The sequence below is a fragment of the Pleurodeles waltl genome, chromosome 5 (assembly GCF_031143425.1).
Source record: "Pleurodeles waltl isolate 20211129_DDA chromosome 5, aPleWal1.hap1.20221129, whole genome shotgun sequence".
Classification (NCBI taxonomy): domain Eukaryota; kingdom Metazoa; phylum Chordata; class Amphibia; order Caudata; family Salamandridae; genus Pleurodeles; species Pleurodeles waltl.
The window spans coordinates 997,661,090-997,684,455 of record NC_090444.1 but is presented as its reverse complement, the minus strand read 5'-3'; the positions used below and the strand labels follow the sequence as shown (position 1 = coordinate 997,684,455).

General features: G+C 42.9%; 1 protein-coding gene across 2 annotated transcripts in view; it reads right to left on the bottom strand.

The window, feature by feature from the left end:
• Nucleotides 1-1,554: 1,554 nt before the first annotated feature.
• Nucleotides 1,555-23,366, bottom strand: part of ENPP3 (ectonucleotide pyrophosphatase/phosphodiesterase 3) — a 709,815-nt gene continuing 688,003 nt past the window's right edge. For both annotated transcript variants that reach the window (XM_069235161.1, XM_069235162.1), the window contains exon 26: nucleotides 1,555-4,596. In XM_069235161.1, the coding sequence (XP_069091262.1) occupies nucleotides 4,420-4,596 (177 nt within the window). In that variant the 3' untranslated portion in view covers nucleotides 1,555-4,419. The remainder of the gene's footprint in view (nucleotides 4,597-23,366) is intronic.

Here is a 23,366-nt window from a genome sequence, read left to right as displayed (position 1 = left end):
GTAAAACATTTTCTGCACAACAATTTCGGAGTGAAAGTTGTGCACTTTGAAAAGCCCCTCTGCGCCTGCGTCAGTATGTGGCTGAAAGCTGCACAGTAGGGCTGACAGGGTCTGCCCACCAAAGCCCTTATGTTTTCTCAGAACGCAGTGACGTTCCTGGCTTATCTCCTCCTCCACCAGAAGCCCTGATTGTAAACAGCCTGGAGCGTTTTTTGTTCAGCCCGGTTTCTGAAAACTTCATGTCACTCCGAAATGGTGGGGTGTGATCAGAAGGGCCTCCGTACCAGAGGTCACATTTTATTAAAAGAATGTGGCATTGCAAAGAAAATCCCCAGTCTGTGGCAGAGAAATGGTATAAATGCAATAAATAACTCCATCCAGGGCTCTCTGGGAGACAGGAATGTGACCTGAAGGCCTCAAGTCATAAATATGGCAAAGAAAACCCTGCACACAAGTAAGTTGGAGCTCTATCTTTTTTACAGACAATAAGAAAAGAATCTGTTCTCTCAGCTCTCCTCTCCTTTCACTGCTTCTGTAGGTGATTTTGTCTCTCAAAGGCAGTAATGGTTCCAGTAATTTATCATGGCTAGTTATTGTTTTATTTCTTCTGCAGACTAATGACGTGATATGTCATATTAAACATGGAATCTGCAGCTTAAATAAATGTGTACCTTTTATCACTGAAACTGCTGGATACTGGATGGGTGAGGCAATGCGTATTTGTTTGAATGTGTTTGCAGGGCTGGACTGAGTGGCTGAGAAAATGTGGGTGTCAGTGTATAAGAGTTGTGTGAATGGCAGTGGGTGACAATGTGGATGAGTAAATGGGCAGGTGACCAAAGGCAGTGGGTGAGTAGGTGAATGGAAATACGTGGGTAGTGAGGCTCTCTCACAAGGTGCAATTCAGTCTTGTATTTGTGCCCCACCACTGCTTTCAGTCACCAGCCACCACTGTTCATAACCCTACCCTCCAAGTCCAGCGGTAAAAGAGGCAGTCCCAGGATTATCAAATAGCAGCTGCCCTAGGCATCGCCTAATTGGCGTTGATGCTTAAATGACGTCCATGCTCAAAGAAACAAATCCAAGAGCCTATGTCAGGCATGTCAGAAGCTATTGCAGGTCTGGCACACCAAACTGAAGTGTGACTCACTCGGACAAGGACATGCATCAAAGTTTGAAATAAGGTGCTTTGCAACATGGCAGATTCTGCATCTGGTACCATCTAGTGGAATTAGATATATTAGCTGCCTCGTCATAGTTAAATGGAACAGGTATGCTTTAAAATCTATGAATAAATTATGCAGCAAATGTGTGAGGCCCTGAAAATGAATGGGGCATGGAGAATTATGATTCTCTGCCTCTCCATCTGACGGGCCTGACTATTTTTCATGTTCAAAACCTGGCGTGCGCTGTGTCTGAGTGTTTCCAGAACCTACAGCACCATTACTATCCAACATTGTCCCTGACATTTACAAGCGTAAGAGCCGTTCGGCATTTCTGGTTGTTGTGCAAAGTTAATGTAAATAACGGAGAAACAGCACACACTGATTGTTTGAGAAAATATGTTTATTCATAATTTACATTTTTTTCTAAAATAATTCTGCACGTGGACCTATATTTGCAGCCGGAAGTAAGACCCATTTTAGCTGCTAGTTGTTGTAGCGGGATTTTACGAAATAAGGTGTTTAATTTAGTGGTCAACGAAATCTTCATATAGTATCACTAGAAGTTGAGCTATTTATTCAGAAAACAGACAGCAGCAGAGTAAAATCCCCCACAGTTACCCCTTCCAAGGACTGTAGTTGTCAATCGTCTCAATCTGCCATTTTGTGTATAAAATCACAGTATATTGTTAGGTGGGAGGAAAAGACATCAGCATGAAGGAGAAAAGATGGAATAATGTCAGAAGTATTATCAATGGTTGGAAACGCTTCCATCCTCTGAATCAATGTTCGGATTTGAATGGCATAGGAGGGAACGCAGGTTGGTTCTCCAGGTGGCATGAGGTTCGTAGACGAAGAAAGGATGTTCCTGGTGATGGCTTGGAGTATAGTGGGAGACATCAGAGGCAAATAGAAAGTTGGAGGTCATATAGATTTCTAATCAAGAATCTTAAGTTGTTCATGGACCAGTGATAACAAGTATGCCAGCAGGCTTAGTGTCTGATGGAAAAAGTGAAGCGCTGACAGCTCAAAACTGTGGTGCGGGGGGACAAAGCAGAAAAGCATTTCAAGGAGCTAAAATTGTAGAAAGCCTGAGTAAAAAAGTTGCAATAGGGGCATTAAGTGCTAAAAAGCCAGGGGTGCAGATAAGGCTTTTGTTGAGCACATGGTTTGTATCAGCTGCAGCTATCTGTTGAGGAAAGTTTAGGGTCTCATTTCTCTTTCTTCTCGTAGAGATAACCTGACTTTGGGAGCAGCCAGCAAGGAAGGTTCACCATTTCTGTCTTGACATGATAGCACTAAGCCCATCACTACGTGTGACATATAACTGGTGATAAAACACTGTATCCTGCTTAATAGTCACCACTGCAGGGGAGGCTATAGTGGGTCAACTCCTTATCTCTGGTAGTACAAAGAACTTGTGGAAGTGATGCCCCCAGTCTTGGTAATACAAGTGGTAGCATATATAAATACTACTAAATACTATTACCACAACTAAGCACAAATCTTGGACACTCATAATGATTATAGGTTCCTGACTCAGTATTAAATTTTCAAGCCAGCTGCAACCAATGTTAACTTATGCTCTGAACGTGTAACCCTTGTTGCCAAATCTACCAACAAGGCCAAATTAGACACTTTTTATAGGGTACACTCAGTAGATATTGTGTCCGCCCAAATCTCAAGTCACGCTTTGCACAATGGAATATATATAGGGGTCAATTTACAAAGATATTTTCGGCCATACACACTTGTTTACCACAGAAGATATTTTTATTTTCACCTGCAAAGAATTCAAAAATAGATTCCTGGTAGGTGTAAATCGTTGTACTACTGTAGATTTATCCAAAAGTGGGGAGAAATCTACTGTAGCATATTTCAAGCTAGGATTGGAAATTGAGTGTTCCAATGCTTGGTTAGTCTTTACAGTTTGTGAACGCCACAATCATGCATGTTTATGGGCATATACAAAATGAAATCCAATCTTTTTTCAACCGGGAAAATTTTGAAGATGTACTTCAGGTAAGTGTTGAAGTAGCGATTCTTCCAGGATAGGGAGGGAAAAGTATCACTTCCAGATTTGTTTGGGTATTAGAGGAAGGGCCTCATCCATGAAGGAAAATGTGATCCCCACAGAGAAAAAAAATAGAAAAAAATGTGTGTTTGCCTATTAATCTGTCATTAACACTGTACAGAACTGAATTCAAATATGCACAGAAGGAATTGGCAGGCATAAGAAAGTTGCAGCCAGGTGAGGTGCAATAGTACCATTGACACATGTATATCACGTGGCTTTACAGGCACACGAATACAACAGTTCTGCAAATTATGAAAAGTGTAAAAGTATTTTGAAGCTGAGTCATTTAACATTGTCAAACGGGCCCACAGTGACTAGGTGCTTGATGTTCCACAATAGCAATTTGTGACACTTAATAGAAGGTGACACTGGATGTCACTAAATATTCAGAAATCATATGGCCACGCGATACAGTGATGACAATGCTTCTAGTGTTGTAAGCTTCACTACAGAGATGTTCTACTTTCCTCAATTACATATTAAATTTGCTTAACTGTGAACCAAGTCTGCCTCTTAATGTAAGAATACCAATTATACAGAAATATCCAACTGTGATAAGGAATTTAGGCCCAGATTTAAGAGGGCCTAGCGCCTCATTGCACCACATTAGCTTAAATTTTTAGGATGCTAATGTGGCCCAAGGAGGCCAAATTTGCTGAACCATATTTACAAAGTGACGCATATGGCTGCACCCGGCATAATGTATGCAACAGTTCCCCTGTTAGAGGGACTGCAAAAATGGCGCTGTGGAATCTAAAAGACTCTAATGCACCATTTTTAGAAGCTATTTTAATGCCTGCACAGAGCAGGTGGTACAAGAGGGCATACCATTGTTTCCAATGGGAATCTATGTACTCCACAGGATTAGCGCCAAAATGTTGGCGCTAATCCTCTATAGTACATCAGTACTGTCAATTTTTTTTGACACTATTGCCCCTACTCTGCGCCAGAGTGCACCGTATATTAAACACAGCGCACACATGGCAGTGGTAGGTGGGGGGCTAGGGAGTGCAAGAAAAGTGGCGCTGCATTGGATTAAGGGCCTCTTTTCTTAAATTTGGGCTTTATTGTTTTTTTTAAACACATACCATGTAGGGCGACAATGTGATTCATTGCGATGAATCCTGTTTTATTCACAGCTGGCATATATTGTGAAGTTTGGGTTAGCGCAACATACACTCAGTTAGTGATTGTTTCAAATGTTGGGAAGAAGGTCTTCAGTTGCAAGATTTCAGAGACCGGTTGCGCCTGTATTTCCTGGTAAAAGTCCAGCCCCGTGAGCAGCTCCACATCCCGGACACGCGCGGAATGAGCTCTCAGCCTCTCTTCAACCCAATCAGCTGCCGGTTTACCGTCCTGCAATAAGCAAATAGAGATAAGGTTAGCAACTTCCGATCCACGCCAAGCGCGCCCATGCTTCTGTTTGAACAGCTCGTTTATTTGTCAAGTTCACGTGTGCTCAGGCCACATTTTACATTTTGTATTGATTGAAATCAGACTCTAAAGTCATTATTCACCTGTGACGCTGTTGTATTTAGTCGCGGGGCCCTTCCTAATGGTAAAGCTCCTGTGAGAACGACCATGTGGCAGGGTGTAGGCGGATCGACCTGTTTGCTCATGAATTCACAATTACATTTTTTTCTACATCACAAACATTTGCGTATCTTAACCAACAATGTATTTCTTGGTTTATACAACTGTAGGAAAGAGAATTATACCTACACATTCTATGTAGTGTATTTTGACATTTGCCACTTGTGCAAAGATGAATTAAAAACAAATAGCATCGTTCTGCTGCATGCACATAGGCAAATAAGCAATTAAGACATGATGCACATTCAAGTTTTGCACAAGGGCAACCGATGAAGCATGCAGAGGTATAGTTAGGGTGTGAGGCAAACAAGTGAAATCGTAAGCCATAACTGGGTGTCAAAAGGTCGCCCGTACCCATGGGCCCTGGTGGCACCACACCTGCCGATTGATAGCTACATTCCGGGAGTAAAGGTTTGTGCTTACGTCACTGTATTTTGGATAACTGCATATGACGAAATGAAAATGTGATTTATTTCACTTTTCACAATTAAAATATGACTACGTTTGAAACACAATCACTTTGTTTAATTTTATGATTTGTATGCTAAATTATAAGTTCTTGTAGTACTTGGCACATACCATTTTTATGGTCTTTTCGTGTTTTTTTCATTGACTATGTTTGTCAGAGGATGAATGTGGCTGTTTCGGAGGTTTTGTTTTCTAACTTCGCACCAAAGTAATGAGTTAACCTCGTTACCTACAATGGTGCTATAATTTTTGGACAGGCAGTGTCCTAGTGTTGTTTTCTTCTGGAATTGTTTGTTGTTCATGCAATGGTATGTATTCTTGTTTTTTCTGTTGTTTTATTCTCACTTCCTAGTGCTGCCACCTGCTTTTTTTGGGAATACCCAGTCAATGTCTCCATAAGCAGGGTGAACTCTTGTGACATTCCGTCACTCCATGTGTGACCTTGCCTCACCCCATGAGTGTTAGCACTGTGGTACCCCATTGATGGCCTGGCGTGTATGATGGGTTCCCAGGCCTGCATGTGAGTGTATGCGAAAGCTTTTGGCCACATAAGGAGCTCCATCTCTGCAGTGTCATTCTGGGCTAGCTGTTGAGTATGTTTAGCTTTGCACAACTTGTCCCGGGGAGCACTTTCATTATGAGAAGGAATCAGAGTTGAGGCTGAGTCGAAAAAAGTTGAAAAAGTGTTTGGTTGGTAAAAGAACCGTTTGGAGAATGCTGAGTTGGTTATCGGACTGCTAGAGTGAGTGCTTAATTTGAGCCAGTCACCTCTACATTTTCGGCACAGAACTTTGTTCATCCCCCAATTCTGTCCCAGAGTAATGCAGAAGAGGGGAAAAGAAAGAGGAAGGGAACGATAGGGACGCAGTGGTAAAGAGAGAGGAGGGATGAAAAAGAATGTGTTGGAGTAAGCTAAAGAGACAGGAAGTGTAGGGTGGAGGAAGAAACAGGCATGAGGTTGAACCAAGTTCAGGCAACCTTGGTATTCTGCAGCCTGCACATTCCGCAGCGCCGCCGGTAGGCTTCTAACCAAAACTTTGGGGCTTGTACTTTTTTTCCTACAAACGAAATGCTGGAAAGCAGTAGCATGTTCCTGAAAGTTAGAGATTATTGGTAGCAGGGAGAAGGGAGAGGTAGGTAAGAGAGAATACAGAGAGAAACAGCGAAAGAGAGAGACAGCATATCGGAGAAAATGAAAGAGGAGTGACTTCCCACGGCAAGCCTTTCCTGTGTGCCAGCTTTACTCTCATATTAATGACTGGACCCTGACATTGTCTACAAAAACAGGAAATGGACACATCAAAAATAGTGCGAAATCAGTTTGCTTAATTTCCTTGACACAGCATGTTCATGGAACTGGATTTGTTTGTCATAAATGTATTAGGTATGCTGTGGAGTTTCGTGCATATTTTGGATTTTTAACGGATACATTGGAGGGGAGTAGGGGGTTACCATCAGGAGGAGATAAGAGCTCCAGGACCATATGTATTTAAGTAAAAGCCAAAACATACGCCATAGCTTGGTCTGAGGAATTTTGCAATATAAAAACAATCATTTCTTAAAGGTAACCTTAGCTCGACATGTGGTAAAGCAAACAAAGATTGAAAGTTCACTCTTTGGAAGTCCTGGGGTGGTGCAGGGATGCAGCATTTTAAAAAGAAGTAACGGAATGTCCAAAATAATTCGTACAACTAAAGATAAATTTGTAAGCTACTAATCACAAAATATTAGATGCAAAATGATACCGGGAAAGCGAAGCAAAATAGCCATTGGAGGTATAATGATACTATTCCACAAATGTATGAAATAAAAATAAAATCTTTAAGGCCAACAATAAATAGTGTCTCTATGGAGCAATGTGCCATAACCATTTACTTATTAGTAAAAACAAAAACAGAGAGAAACTCAGCACCAAAAGTAGGTTTCGTTACGAATATCCACTAAGGGCAGAAGCCCATAGAGAACCTCAGAATCTCAAGGCCATGATTATGAGTGGTTCGGAGAAAGTTACAATTTATGGCACCTGATAAAATCCAACTCCTCATGTATCAGAATTTATTATGTGCACTAAATTGCACCTATTTCGAGTTTAAGGGGAATACCACCAAAATCCGGATGTCACTGTACATACTACATTCTTTTCACCTTTTAATTACCTTCAGATTTCAACTGCTGACATTTAACAAAGGAAGCAAGTTTTATCGCAGACAGTATTTACCGGTTGCAGTAAACCCCACAGAACTCGAAATTCTGACCCCTGATTAAACGGAGGTTTTCATAGGGGTCATAAAACTTTGGCCCTCTTGTAATCTGGACCAGCGTCTCTTCACAGAGAGTGGTGCAGCTGGGAATAAAGATGCAGTCTTTCTCTGTGACTAAATTACCGGCTTTCCACTGTTGCCTACTCCTGAGGTACCCTTAAACTTCCTAAAAGAGTTTTGTCCATCGACTCTAGTGGTTTCTATGTGCCCAGATGGTGTTTGGGAAAGTGCGCAGAGCACAAACAGTAGGTCTTCGGGCAATCTCAGCCAAGTAGCACCACAGCTGAGCCTCGGAATCGAGGATCAGGTGCTTACTGCGCATGTATCCCTCGATTTCAAATTGTGCGAGCCAAAATAATGCAGTACAAATGTTTAACCACGTTTTACTTGCCACACTTTAAGTAGACAAACACCCATGGGTGGGTGCAATTTGCACCTGGACAGAGCTTGTTCTTGCAGATGGATTTGTCCTTGACTAATAAAAAGGGCATCGATGCTGTTCTAACAATTGGGTTAGAACTACATGTTATTTGAGACGCTAGCCAGTGATTCCAAGCTCTCTTTGTTTTATTCTCAGGGATCATCCACACCTAAGAGGCAAAAAGATGCTTGGGTGAAGTCAGCAGCACAATTGGGTATCTGAAACTGTAAACTTCGTACTTGTATAGCGCACTACTTACCCATTAGGGTCTCAAGGCGCTATACGCATACCGCTGTGGAACCCCCTCCTGGCTTTTCCCTGTGAGGTGCCCACTCCTGGGCAACCTCCAAGGTGAAGCCAGGCATCCCAGCGCTGTTGGGGCTGTTGTGGAGATTAAGCAAGCTATTGTCCAGAGTTACACCCATGAATTAGATTAGGCACCGATGCAAGAATTATCAGGTCTGAGGAAATTGAGCCAAAGACCAGCTGAGGCGGGAATTGAACCCTGGTCCGGGCCAGATTTCTGCATCAGGGTCTGCCGCTCTAACCATTGAGCCACACTTCTGCTGTGTGTGGCTTCACTAGTCCTTATATGCACCCAACGTGCAGGCTAAGATCAAACCTACAGTTACATTGAAAAATGGATTCAAATTAGGGGCTTTACATTACTTCCAATATTTGTTTTACTTAATATTAAAAGTGTGTACTGGAAAAATCTAATTAAAACGTGAATAATTTATTTATTAATTTTAAGTCAAAGGACATACATCATGCAATTTAGGTATTATATAATGCGTTCCTTGAGGAGTAGGCATTACTTTTGCAAAACTATAAACCGTGAAAAGTACCCATAGTTCATTATGAAAGGCCCTTGTGTGTGAAAATCATGGCTTTTGTGATCATTTTCTATGCAAGTGTTGTGTTGAGTCATGTTTACAAAAAAACAAAGCACGGTACACTTGCATGAAAAGCGCTTGCTAGTTACAGGTGTAACATGGTTTCAGAATGCTCACAAGAGACAAGCTAAGGAAGGAATGCACTCACATACACAATTTTCTTGAGTTTCTGGTGCCCACTTGTGAGAGAAAATTGCCTAAGTGCTGCAGTGTAGAAAAAGCAGGAGAGTCCATGACCAACTGGTAATCCATTAATCGGGAACTATTTAGATTATATGAACTTTAAACAACAACTTGGCAATCTCCTAGTAGATACTTAACTGGTATGTGCCATCTTGTACAAGGAAAGTCCCCCAACAGGAAGCACGATCCGTTCCTGTCCACATTGATGTTACCAGTGTGCTGTCACACAAGGAAATGTCTTGCAAGTTTGCCAACGCAAACATTGGGGGTTGAGGTACAGTGAAGGCCTCAGAAATAAAGGTACAAAATCAGGGCACCGAAAAGGCACAGACAAAGGACCTAAGAAAAAGTGACTAAATATGCAGTATAGCTAGCTATTACTAATTAACAGGGACTAAAGCAAAATCTTTGTTTAGTTCCCTAACTAAGGCACCAAAATTTGCTGTATTCTTGCACATGTCTTAGGTTTAGACAACATACGTGATAATGCTTGAGCACCACAGGATTCCCATATTTTGGGCAACATTTATATAAGAAATATCTAAGAGGAACAACCACTATTAGTGCTAGTACCAAGGAGCACGACTGCCACAAACAACTTTCTGTTAGAAATTGGGTCTCTAGTTGGCAGAGGTGTGCACCCTGTTCAAGTAGGGACCACATTCCTAGCCAGGGTAAGTCAGATACACAGCCTAAATGTATCTGTGCTCACCCACTGGTAGCCTGGCACAGAGCAGTTAGGCTTTCCCATAAGGGGCAATTTGTAAAGTATTTGTGCAGAACTTAAATTACAGTAACACAGTGTAAAACACCACAAAAATACTCAACACCAGTTTTGAAAAATAGGGAATATTTATCTGAGTAAAACAAGATCAAAACAACAAAAATCCAATAAGTAGAATTCAAGATATAACTTTATAAAGAATAAACTGCTATGTAGTGATTTAAAGTCAATGGCGCTGAAAGGTTACTTGAGGTCGCGCTAGACCGGGGTAAATCCAAAGTTCAGGCCGACCATGATAGAGGGCGTGCCGGCTACAGGACCTACACAGGGCCAGCTGAAAAAGTACCTTGGATGGAGCAAGCATCAGCGTTGAAGACTTGAGGCATCGGTTCTGAAACATGCAGCCCGGTAGCTGCATTGTCGTGGAGCCTTACAGTTGGGTCCCACACTGGCATTGAACCCCATTTGATGCAGGTGATGGGTCACTGTTGAGCCACACAGAAAAGTCTTCAGAACGGCGCTACGTCATTGTCGAACCTCACAATCAGGCCCCACATCATCGTCAAACCGACACTGTGACGGTATCAAAGGGCACTGCAGCGGTTCTGAGTGGTGCAACGGCCTTGATGCATCAATGTTTGAAGAAAAACAGCTGTAGTGTCCCATCCCAAGGCCCATGACTGGATTGGCACCTCTTGGCAGGGCAGGACTCACTTCTGCAGAGTCCAGTAGGTGAAGCAGAGTTGAGGGAAGTCTTTGATGGCCCTGCCACTTCCAGAACAGGAGGCAAGCCAGCACTTGGTTCTGCAGAGGATGTAGAGAGCAAAGTCCAGTCCTTCTCACTCTCTGGCAAGTGGCAGCAGGCAAGAAGCCAACACAGCAATGCAGTTGAGCAGAGTGGCATGCCCTCCTGGAAGCACAGAAGTCCTCCTTCCTGGCAGAATGTCCTCAAATCCAGATGTTTACTGATTTGGTGGGGTGTGTGGTACAGTATTTATACCCAGTTGCGACTTTAAAGTGGAGGAGACTTCAAAGAGAGTCTTTGAAGTGTACAAGGTCCCTGCCCTTACAACCCTGGCTCCAGACACTCTAAAGGGGGTTATGCAGCTCTTTGTGTGGGGACAGGCACAGCCCTATTCAGGTTCGTCAGCTCCTCTCGCCGATCTAGTCCAGGAAGGCCCATCAGCCTTGTGATTAACCATCAGGGTTTAAATGTCACACTGCAGCTTCCTTTGTGTGTAACTGTCTAGAGGGAATGTACAAAGCCCAGCTGACACCCACCCCAGACATGTATTCAGAGACAGGCAGAGGCACAGAATGGTTAAAGTTAGAAAACACCAACTTTCTAAAGTGGCATTTTCAAACTTACAATGTAAAATCAGACTTCACAATAAGTTGTGATTTTAAATTGTGAGTCCAGAGACATCAAACTCCAAAGTTCTAGCTTTTCCCAATTGGAAGTTACACTTAAAGGCTGCTTCAAGGTAACCCCAACGTCAACCTATGGGAGAGATAGGCTTTGCAGTAGTGAAAAACAAATGTAATATTTTTTCCCAGCCAGTACAAGTTAAACTTACAAGTACATGTCCAACCTTTTAAATGCACTGCACCCTGCCATTTGGGCTACCTAGGACCTACTTTAGGAGTAACATATGCTATAAAAAGGAAGGTTTCGCCTAGCAAGTAGAAGCACCAGCCAGGTTGACTTGGCAAGTTAAAATTGCACACACAAGCTCTGCCTTCGCAGACATGAGATATTTTGAAATGGCTACAGGAGTAGGTGGCACAGTCAGTGCTACAGGCATTTAATTTACAGGTCCTGGGCACATTTAGTATATTTTATTAGGGACTTAGTAAATTAAATATGCCAGTTATGGTTAAGCCAATGTCAACATGTTTTAGAGTACAGAGCACCTGCACTTTAGTACTGGTTAGCAGTGGTAAAGTGCACAGAATCCTAAAGCCAGCAAAAATGAAGTCAGGAAAACAGGAGGTCAGTAGGCAAAAAGTTAGAGGAAACCACACAAAGGATGCCAGGTCTAACAGCATTGTTATGATTTCCACTAAACCAAGCACAAACAATGTTTGCGCCCAGTTTGAAACACGTTTCAATTATGCTTGCACAAGGAATTTTTGCTTACCACATTGGTTTTTATTGGAATTTGTACAGGGAGAGCTGATGAATATGGGAACAATTTTGGTACAATTGATTGTGAAGGCCATTTTTGCATGCCTTCTCCAGTAGAAAACTGTCAATCTGTAGGAAAAAATGCTAGGGAAAATGTTGCTGCCCAAAGATAAAGCTGTTTATTAAGGCTTTATTTTGCATCCAATTTCATAACTGCACTTATAGTGAGGCCTTTAGTGGTTAGAAAGCTAAATACAACCCTAATACCGGAGGCCATCAAAACCATTTATGACTAACAGAAGCAAGCACTGACAAAGTTAAAAGGTCTAGGTTTAATGCGTTAAATGGATGTTTTAGCAACAGAGGGCACCTGATTTTACAGGCTATGGGAAATACCATAGCTTTAAGATACTAATGGACGCTTGTTAAAAATCAGAAATACAGAGGGGCAGATGTACTAACATTTGCACTGGTTTGCACCACAAAAGTGATGCAAAGCAGTACAATTTATTTATTTGGCAAAAATAGTTTTGTGCTGTAAAAATGCCTGAAAGTAACACAAAGCACTGATTTGCGCTTCTTTCCATTACTTTGCAATACTTTGCATCAAGGGGATATTTCCTGGGTGCCGGATGGGTGTTCTATGCAATCACTTATGTTTTTTGGTGCAAAGCAATATCTACTGACAATGGTAAACAAGGTTTTGTGCCAGAAAATATAATCTATTTGTGACAGACCTTGAAAAGGAGAAATCTTTTTATTTCTCCAAACTTTTCCAATTTTGCATGTGTGCTGCACTGTGAAACACACATCAAGTGAGTGGTAAAAGTGTTAAACTTGGTCTAGGAATAGTGTACTGGAAGGATCCCCTTCCTGTACAAAACATGCTAGACTCATGCAGACACCTTCAAACTATGGTGCAAAGGTGTGTGTGTGGTGCTAGGCAACCAGATTGTGCAACAACTCTAGGGAAAGAGCAGGACTGCGCTATATCTTAATGGACATGGTGCTCTCCTGCTCTCTACCTCTTACGCAATGTAGCACAGTAACTTTGGTTGCTGTACTGTTTTAAATGAGAGCTCAGTAAACCTACCCTATACTTCACAACATGTTCTTCTAGCAAAGGGTTCACATTGACGTAAAAAGGATAGGGAAAGGAAAAAAGCATAGTAGAATATTTCCAGATCCATAATGTTTTGTGTGGAAACAGCAATCAGGAGCAAGATGAAAACATGTTCTAGTCATCTCACCCCTACGTGGTTAGGCCAAATGGCACATTCTGCTCCAGTGCTAAGAGCAACATGTATTGCTTTGTGTATTGCAACTGGCACAGGTTCACTGATATGTAAATATTTAGCTTCTTCTCACTTTTTTTTTCACAAAGTTTGAAGTAAGGTGAACAACATTTTTGTTCTCAGAGGTGCTGAAAAGTGGTGTGAATTGCTAGCTAGGAGACTGCTCTTTCTATGAGCTACCTTAGTTCACAGATATTGTCGGTGAAGATTGTCGGCTGAGCTTGTCTGTGTTCTTGCACTGTCTCCTCACAGATTCAGAGCAGCACCCAAGGCCCCTGATGCAGCCATTAGGATAACTGCTCGGTTCTCTGGCCTCATTGCTTTCATTGAAGTGATCCTTAGGGTTGATGCCAATACCTCCCCTCCTAGTAGTACTGGCATGATTGGTTGACAGCTCCATCCACAGCCTGAATATGCTGTCAGTTCTTCCAGATGAGGAATAGTGATGGTCCTCCATCAAGGGCGGTAGCCAGTCAATGCATTTTACAGCAGTAATGGGGTGTTAAAACTGCAAGACTTCCTCAGGATAGGTCTTAGTCTTCATTTGAAGATCGCCTGACAGCAGTAATGTCATTAGGTGTAAGGGGAAGACAGCTCACCCCAACAAGTTCCCTGGCCTCCATTGCAGTGCAAGGACATTATTAGTCCATACAATGCAATCAGGCGCGGCCCGTCCTTTAGGTTGGAAGGGCCACGCCCCCCCCACCTTTTGCCCCTCATGAAGAGTGTCTGTCAGGCTGAACAAAGGTCAGTCTGACAGACACTCTTAATTTTCAGCTCAGACAGCCAGGGCTGAGGAGGTCACAGCTCTTATGGGCGTGACCTCCCTGGCTCAGCAAAGGTGCCTCGAGGCCCTCCCCAGGGTGACGAGGAAAGCGTCACCCATTGACTTCGACCTGGGCGCTTCTGGTTTAATCCCTGAAGCGCCCAGTGCGAGTGTCAATCAGTGACACTTCGTCACAGAGTTGGGTGGGATCAGCAGTCTCACTGACCCCATCCCACTCTGTGACGAGGCTGGGACTGCTGCCTTCCCACATTGGCTGACCTAAGGTCAGTCAGTGAGGGAAGACAGCAGTCCCAACCCTCCTGGGACCTCGAGGCTGAAGGTAAGTGTGTGATGTTTTGAAATGAATGTTTGGTGCGTGCATGTATGTTTGAATGTTATGAGTGTTAATGGATGTGCGTGCATGCGTGTGTGTGTGAAAGAATGAATGTGTGTGTGTGATGTTTTAAAATGAACGTTTGGTGCGTGCGTGAATGTTTGACTGGTATGTGTGTTGTTAATGGATGTGCGTGTGTGCTTGTGTGTGTGAAAGAATGAGTGTGTGAGAAGTTTTAAAATGAATGTTTGGTGCGTGCATGTTTGAATGTTAAGAGTGTTGTTAATGGGTGTGCTTGCGTGTCTGTGTGTGAAAGAATGAGTGTATCTGTGTGTGTGTGCTTCCCGCCCACCCCCTCCCTCCTAAAGCTGCCGGCAGCCACTGAATGCAATGGCAGGCTATGTAGGTGGGCTGGTTATACCTGATGAGCTAATAAAATGGCTGGAGGTTGGCAAAGAAGAAATGCACCTTGATCTGTGACAAAATATGAATTACTTTCTTTAAGCTGTGGGTAGAGAGAAAGGCAGCACTCTTTTCTGAGTAATGCGCCAACAGGGGCGTTTTAGGAGTTGCAAGACTGCAAAATAGGTTATTGAGCCTGCTGAAGAAAACAGCCTGCTGAAGAAAACATGTTGTTAGCAGGATGATGTATGTACACTATGCTTATCCAGTCCCAAAAGGCGGTCTATTGAACAATGGAGATTTTAAATAATGGTTGTTTCCTACTTGGAAACGTGTCAGCAGTTCCTCAAGTAAATACTTATAAAGCTGCTATATTCTTCTCTAAATGAATAATTTATGATCAGAATAATATTTAAATTACCTGCAAGGTAAAATTCAGACTAGGTCACCATGTTGATTACGCCAGAGTAACTGGCACAATTTTGATAATTTTTTTGTAACAACATTTTATGCAAATTTACTGAGGTTATATTGTTATCTTCTATTGCATAACGTCGGGGAGGAATTTCCAAACAAGATGTACAGTTTGGGTAGTTTTTGAGCATTAAACTACAAATCCGAAAGTGAACGGTAGTGTTTTGAGCAAGAGCCGTCAACAAACATTTCAGGTAGATTTTATTTACCCCAACAGACTGTTTGGGTAATTTTTGAGCCCAAAACCGTAAATCGGAATGCAAGTGGTATAGAGTTGAACATGAGCAACCCGAAATAAACTCGGAAATCAACTCAATGTTTCGAATTAAATTGTTACAGTTCAAGTGATGTTTTTTTTAAGAGCGAGATGCATTTGGCGTAATTATGCATACATTTGCGTAATTTCGCATAATTATGCTATACAAAATTATGTGATTTGCGCCCAATCCTAGTAGAATTCTAATTAGTATTCTTAACACAACTGTATGGATAAGCATTTTGTGTCTTTCTCTAAGCACAGAAGCACACTGTTTGCCTAGATTAACGCAAAAACTGTGGGATTTACAGGGTGCTGTGTAATGGCTGGTGCTTTTACCCTGCCCACACTTGTATGCAAAGTGGCATTGCACAGACCAGGTCTCTGCACCAGTTGAGAAAGTTGAATCATGCCAAATTTAGCGGGTAACCTAACTTGCTAGCACCACACGCTATCACATGTGCTTCAATTAGCACTGCACTGGAATATGAAAAAAGCCCGCTTCTCATTGAGTTAGCGTGGGTGTTACAGACAGTGGAGTTGTGTTAATAAATAAGTGTACACGCCCATTGTGCACATCTGGATATGCACACACTAGGGCAATGTGCTCACCATGACCTAGCCCCAGATATTTGAAATATCCCACAAATTTGACAGAAGAAAACAAAGCTCAATGATGACATTTCTTTTCATACAATGTATATTTTAAAATTCCTTAATATTTCAGTTGCAAACCAGCAGGGGCTTAGCTTCACGGGGGTGTCTGAGGTGTGATACCCCAGAAATAAATGTATTTTTGGCCTGCGGCCTAATTTAAAGGTTGGCGATTCACAGAGCCTCTTTTTTAGTATTCTTTTATTATCACATATCAGTGCACATTTAAATACTCACGTTCAGGATGTGCGTTGTAAAAGCACCTCTAAATTTATTCTAATAGACTGTAATGATGCGCCATCCAAAAGAAGAATGTAGACCAAGTTTAGTTTTTACATGACATCTGACTTGCCTCCTAATCAACTAATGGCATTGTCGTTGCTGGGACGAGGCATGAATGCTTCTAAAAACTATCACTTTTAATACATGTCTATCAATGTAGTGATGTAATCTGATGTACTAAGCTTCCACGTGTTAAAGAAATACACGTTTTTGAATTTTGAAGAGATTGTGTCATATTTCTACATTATGTTTGTTGAAGGAGATCCAAGTCAAACACTTTCATAGCTTGGCTTGTCCACGGACTCTCCCTATTAATTTGGTACTTGGGCTTAGTACATGGGGCATCAGTCACTTGATAAAATGATTTGAAAAAGGCAAGGACTACAATCATGCACTGATTTGGCAACTCTACCATCAAGGTTTCTTGTGGCAGAGACAAAGAAGAGTGTGTGCCTTCATTATACATTAAAAATAAGTGATCACAGAGAGGGGAACTGCAGACCATTGTGTTGTATGTGGCCATAATTATGAGTTTTAAGGAGAGCTATTTAGTACAGAGGCAAGGGGCCTAGGTACAGCAGTGAAGTTGGGTGGGTGACACCTCTCAAATGCATTCTGGCTTGGTAATTATGTTTGGAGGCCCTGAATAAGGTCTGTTATGTCTGTGTCAGTTTTGCTTGCCATCCTCATTTCCCTATAAGATTTCAACTTGTTCATTTTTTAATCAGGTTCTTAAACATAGAGGGCCTCATTTACAAGGATTGATGCATTGCTGTGTTGCGGCAGTGAAGCGTCAAAAAAGTTTATGGCGCATCAAAAAAGGTTACACCGCCATGAATGCATTGTATTTACAATACAGCGGTCCATGGTGTAGGGTCCTAGGATGCGACAGAAATACTGACCCATCAGAGGGAAGGATGCAGTAAGGCATCCACTCAAAAACTGATGCATTGTGGAAGTTGGCGTCAGACCTTATGTAACTTCAGCAATGCATCAAACTTGAGGCAATGCATCAGTTATGATTGAAGCATGGAGCTTAATGTAAGCCAATGTAAAAGATTGTAAAATGGTGGAATATCACCATCTACATTTTTACATTGGTCCTCGGTGTAAGAGGTAATGTGTGCAGGATGGCTATGTGTCACATTACAGTGGGCATAGTCTAATGATGTGTATGCAGTATGTGTGACATAGTGAATGACAGTGTATTGTAAGTGAATATAAGTATATGTAGGAATGTGAAGAGGAAGTACATGTGTTACCTACCTTATGTGTGTACTTACCTGTTGTCCTTTGGTGCATGCAGACCTGGACTTGGGGACCCATTCCTCTCTGGAAAAGTGACAATCCTGCCCTGTCTCTTACAAAAAGTACACAACGTCATTTCGCCTTGATGTAGAGAATGATGATATCATAGGTGCCATTGTCCCATGTTGTTCCAGGGGTCCTACTACAGGATCAGCAAATGTGTAGAACTACTACAAGCAGCGGGGTTGTGCAAAACAAACATCTTCCAGGGTGTGAAGTGACTTCAAATGGCCAGATTCCTGTTTTAAAGCCACTGCATCAGTCCCTACGCCTGGGTTTTGGCAGTGTAGGAATTCTGATGCACTTCAGGCTATGCGTGACCCATCTTGAAGAAGCATCAAAAGAGAAAAGGAAAATGTTGTAAATACCACTTTGTCAGTTGTAAGTGACTTTTTCCGACGGAACGCTCACTCTGTCTTAAAATTTCCATAATGCAGCCTGATCCAGCATAGTTTTTTTTAATGCAGGGCCTGGAAAAGTGACGCATTTGGCCAAATACGTTGCTTTGTAAATATGGAGCTAGCACAGTGCAACCACTGCGTCAAAAAAATGATGCAATGGCAGTGGAAGCTCCTTGTAAATAAGCCCTATAGTGTTCAGTTTACCAAAAACATAGTAAACCAGCACCCATAGAAGTACTCCTTGGATGGGTGCAAATTTACTTTATTGAATTCATAAAAGTTGCAGTAGTAGGCTTGGAAAGCTGCATTAGTCTCAACTTTCCAGGTGTACTTCTGGGAGTCAAATGCTCAAAAGGTGATGGAATGAATGCTAGCACATAGTCATACCAGTGGTAATCACTAAGGGTAGCATTTCATTCAACTGTTTTTCACCCACTGTACCACACTAGGCAGAGGTCCATCTATTGAAAATCAGAAATAACCTTGTTCCTCATGAAAACAGTCCATCACAAATCTTGGTCATCTCACCCCTCCCCACTTCAGGCCAATGCTTGTTTAGTTGGGAGATTTGAGATTTACACACCCTGGATCTGATTGACTAAGCAGCTTCCCTGCAAACCAGGCCCAAGTGTTTGCTCCAAATTGAAAGGAATTGCCTTACTGTTAGTAGTTATGAACGGTGGCTCATTGTGAGAAATGTGGATGTTCATTGACTGTGGGGTGAGCCCTGGTCAAGTTGCAACCACAATCCTTGTCAGAGTGAGGCACAAGCCAACCCTAAATTAATCTGTGTTCAACCTTCCGGTAGCTTGGCTCAGCACAGTCAGACTTAAGTTAGAGGCAATATTTAAAGTATTTGTATAAGACTTCAAACAGTAATAAAGTAAAAACAACCAAAAAGGATCCTACAGCAGGTTAGAAAAATAGAGTCATTTTTAATAAATAAAACAAGATCAATATGACACAAATCAAATCAGTAGAACTGGAGATATACAATTTTAGCTATTTCAGTAAAAAATGTGGATATCTGGTCGCATGGGACCGGGACAAAGTCACAATTTCAGGCTGACCACGATGGAGCAGGAGCCATCTACTGGGACTTAAGCCTGCTGAACAAAGTACCTTAAATCATGGTTTGCCAGGGTCATGCAGCCAACGCAATGTGCCGGTTCTGAGATACAGCAAGGATGAAATGCGAGGGCATGCATCATTGTAGGGCATCCCGTCATCAATCAATCAATCAATACATTTGTAGAGCGCACTACCCACCCGTAAGGGTCTCAAGGCGCTGAGGGGAGGGGGGTGCTGCTACTGCTCGAATAGCCAGGTTTTGAGGCACTTCCTGAAAGTCAGCAGATCTTTGGTCTGCTGCAGGAGCAGAGGGAGGGTGTTCCAGGTCTTGGCGGCGGGATGGGAGAAGGATCTGCCTCCGGTGGTCGCTTTTCAGATGCGAGGGACGGTGGCGAGGTTGGCTGAGCGGAGTTGGTGGGACGGGGTGTAGAAGGTGAGTTGTCTGTTGAAGTAGGCTGGACCGGTGTTGTGGAGTGCCTTGTGTGCGTGGGTGAGGAGCTTGAAGGTTATCGTTTTGTTAACAGGGAGTCAGTGTAGGTCTCTCACATGGGGAGTGATGTGGCTGTGGCGGGGTACGTCCAGGATCAGGCGTGCAGAGGCGTTTTGTATGCGCTGCAGTTGTTTGAGGAGTTTGGCCGGGGCTCCCGGGCAGAGGGCGTTTCCGCAGTCAAGTTTGCTGCTGACGAGGGACTGGGTGACTGTTCTTCTTTTATCTGTGGGGATCCATCTGTAGATCTTGCACAGCAATTTCAGTTGTTGCCCTCTTAAAGGCAGAAGCAGTAACTGCAGGCCAACCCAGCAAAGCACACACAACAAAGGAGCAGTACCCTTCCTCCAGCCCTTCAGCTCTTCTCCTCAGCAGTGGTTCCTCTTGATTCAGAAATGTTCTAAAAGTCTGGAATTTTGGGGCCACTACCTATACTCATTTCTGCCTTTGAAGTAGGCAAACTGTAAAGGAAAGTCTCTGTTGTGCACAAGATCCAGCCTTGCCTAGGCCTGGCTCCAGACACACTCCAGGGGGTTAGAGACTGCATTGTGTAAGGGCAGGCACAGCATTTTCAGGTGCAGGTGTCAGCTCCTCCCTCCCCACTTTAGCCAGTGAGACTCATCAGGGTATGCAGGACACACCTAAGCTTCCTTTGTGTCACTGTCTAGAGGGAATTCACAAACAGCCCAACTGTCAGTCTGACCCAGACGTAGATTCCACAGGCAAGCAGAGGCACCCAATGGTTAAGCAAGAAAATGCTGACTTTCTAAAAGTGGTATTTTCAAACTGACAATCTAAAAACCAAGCAACACAAAAAGATGATAGACAAAGTGCTAAACAATGCAGACACTCACCCCAGTCACAGATCTGAGTTTATTCCATTGTTCTTTTGCTCACCATGCCACCCCAGTTTGAACCCAGCCATATACAAATCAGTCTTTACCCTGTTCTTAATGGGAACAGTCCAGCCCAACTGCCAAGCCAGGTCCTCCCTGGACCAAAAACAAGCATCCTGGGACAGGTTTCAGGCTAACACCCTTCATCAGGCAGGTTAGGTTAAATCCAGTGGCACAGTGAGCATGGGACCCACATCTGGGCATACCCTTCTCACTTAGGGCAATTTTAGCAACACAAAAGGATGATGTACGGAGTGCTAAACAATGCAGACACTCACCCCCAGTCACAGATCTGAGTTTAAACCATAGTTCTTTTGCTCACCATGCCACCCCAATTTGGACCCATACATATGCAAATCAGTCTTGACCCTGTTCCTCGTGGGAACGGTCCAGCCCGAACTGCCAAGCCAGGTCCTCACTGGACCAGAAACAAGCATTCTGGGACTAGTTTCAGGGTATCACCCTTCATTAGCCAGGCTAGCTTGAATGCAGTGGCACAGTGAGCACGGGACCCACGTCTGGGCATACCCTTCCTAATTAGGGCAATTTTAGCAACACAAAAGGATGATGTGACTGGGGTGAGTGTTTGCATTGTTCAGCACTCTGTCCAATTAGGGCAATTTGGGCAGCACAAAAGGATGATGTGATTGGGGGTGAGTGTTTGCATTGTTCAGCACTACGTCCATCATCATTTTGTGTTGCTAAAATTGCCCTAAGTGGGAAGGGTATCCCCAGACGTGGGTCCCGAGCTCACTGTGCAACTGGACTCAAGCTAGCCTGGCTGATAAAGGGTGAAATCCTGAAACCGGTCCCAGGATGCTTGTTTCCGGTCCAGGGAGAACCTGGCTTGGCAGTTCGGGCTGGACCGTTCCCACGAGGAACAGGGTCAAGACTGATTTGCATAAGGTTGGGTTCAAACTGGGGTGGCATGGTGAGCAAAAGAACGATGGATTAAACCCAGATCTGTGTCTGGGGGTGTATGTTTGCATTGTTCAGCACTCCGTCCATCATCCTTTTGTGTTGCTAAAATTGTCCTAAGTGGGAAGGGTATGCCCAGATGTGGGTCCTGTGCTCACTGTGCCACTGGATTCAAGCTAGACTGGCTGTTGATGCGTGATACCCTGAAACCAGTCCCAGAATGAGTGTTTTTGGTCCATGGAGGTCCTGGCTTGGCAGTTCGGGCTGAACTGTTCCCACAAGGGACAAGGTCAAGACTGATTTGCATATGGCTGGGTCCAAACTGGGGTGGCATGTGAGCAAAAGAGCAATGGATTAAACCCAGATCAGTGACTGGGGGTGAGTGTTTGCATTGTTCAGCACTCTGTCCATCATCCTTTTGTAAATCTAAAAAACAACTCTATCAAAAGATGTATTTTTAAATTGTAAGTTCAGATGCCCCAAACTCCAGATCTCTATCTGCTCCCAATGGGAAACTGCATTTTAAAGATATTTAAAGGCAATCCCCATGTTAATCTATGGGCGAAATAGGCCTTGCAATACTGAAAACCAAATTTGGTATTATTTCACTATCATGACATGTAAAACACACCAGTACACGTCCTACCTTTTAAATACGCTTCACTCTGCCCATGGGGCTACCTAGGGCCTACCTTAGGGGTGCCTTGCATGTAGTAAAAAGGAAGGTTTGGGCCTGGCAAGTGGGTACACTTGCCAGGTCGTATTGGCAGTGCAAAGTTACACACACAGACACTACAGTGGCATGTCTGAAACATGTTTAAAGGGCTGCTCCTGTGGGTGGCACAATCAGTGCTGCAGGCCCTATAATAGCATTTGATTTACAGCCCCTGGGCACACATATTGCATTTTACTAGTAAATCAAAGATGCCAGTCATGGATAAAGCAATCACCAATACAATTTACACAAGGAGCACTTGCACGTTAGCACTGATCTACAATAGCAAAGTGCGCAGAGACACTAAACCAGCAAAACAGATCTGAAAAAACAGGAGGAAGGTGGCAAAAAGTTTGGGTATAACCCTGCCAAAAAGGGCCATTTCCAACAAGTAGGAAATACTGATGAGAGTAAGAGTCACCCAGTAGTATAGACATGGTACAATACAGACACAAATGTCATGTAATTGGGTTTCCTGACATATTTTCCTCTTTGCACCATTGAGAAATCTATCCAGTATCTGGAAGATGTAGCTTTAATGCCATGAGATGTCGAGGTAATACCGTGCCTCTACCAGCAATAGCAGCAAAGTCTCCACCACCCTTTGCTGCAGGAACTGATTTACGGTAATGATATGAGGAAAGTTTTTCCACATGTTAGTACCCTAAACAGTGTCACCTTCTAAACATGGCCATTGTGGTAATGGCATTACCATGAAAACCATTACCGCCTTATTACTGGTGCATATTTGTTTTCAAGCATTTTTACCGATAATATTAAGATACTCGAATGACTACCTGTTTTGTACTTTTTTACCATTCCTAAATAAAACATTTGGGTGAATCCTCTTTGCATCACAGTTGCCTTAACTTTGCTTTTGTGAATTGCTTGGCTTATAAAGAACCTGCTCGTAAATGAGGTGTAGCGATGTTTAAATATATATATAAAGTATATATATATCTGTATGTTTATGGTTCATAGCCTTGGTAAAGCCAATACCACACACGTGTTTGAACGTTGCCATTTTGTCTATGTCTGAAAGAGTGTGTTTGAATTATTTTTGTTAAGGTAAATGGAGCAGTGACATTTTTTTCTTGAAATCTAAACTAGATGTTTATTAACTCTGCCACAAGTCCATTCGTTGTTTGACCCAGGTCAGCTGTTTTTTATGAGGTTGTCTTTTGTATATAGAT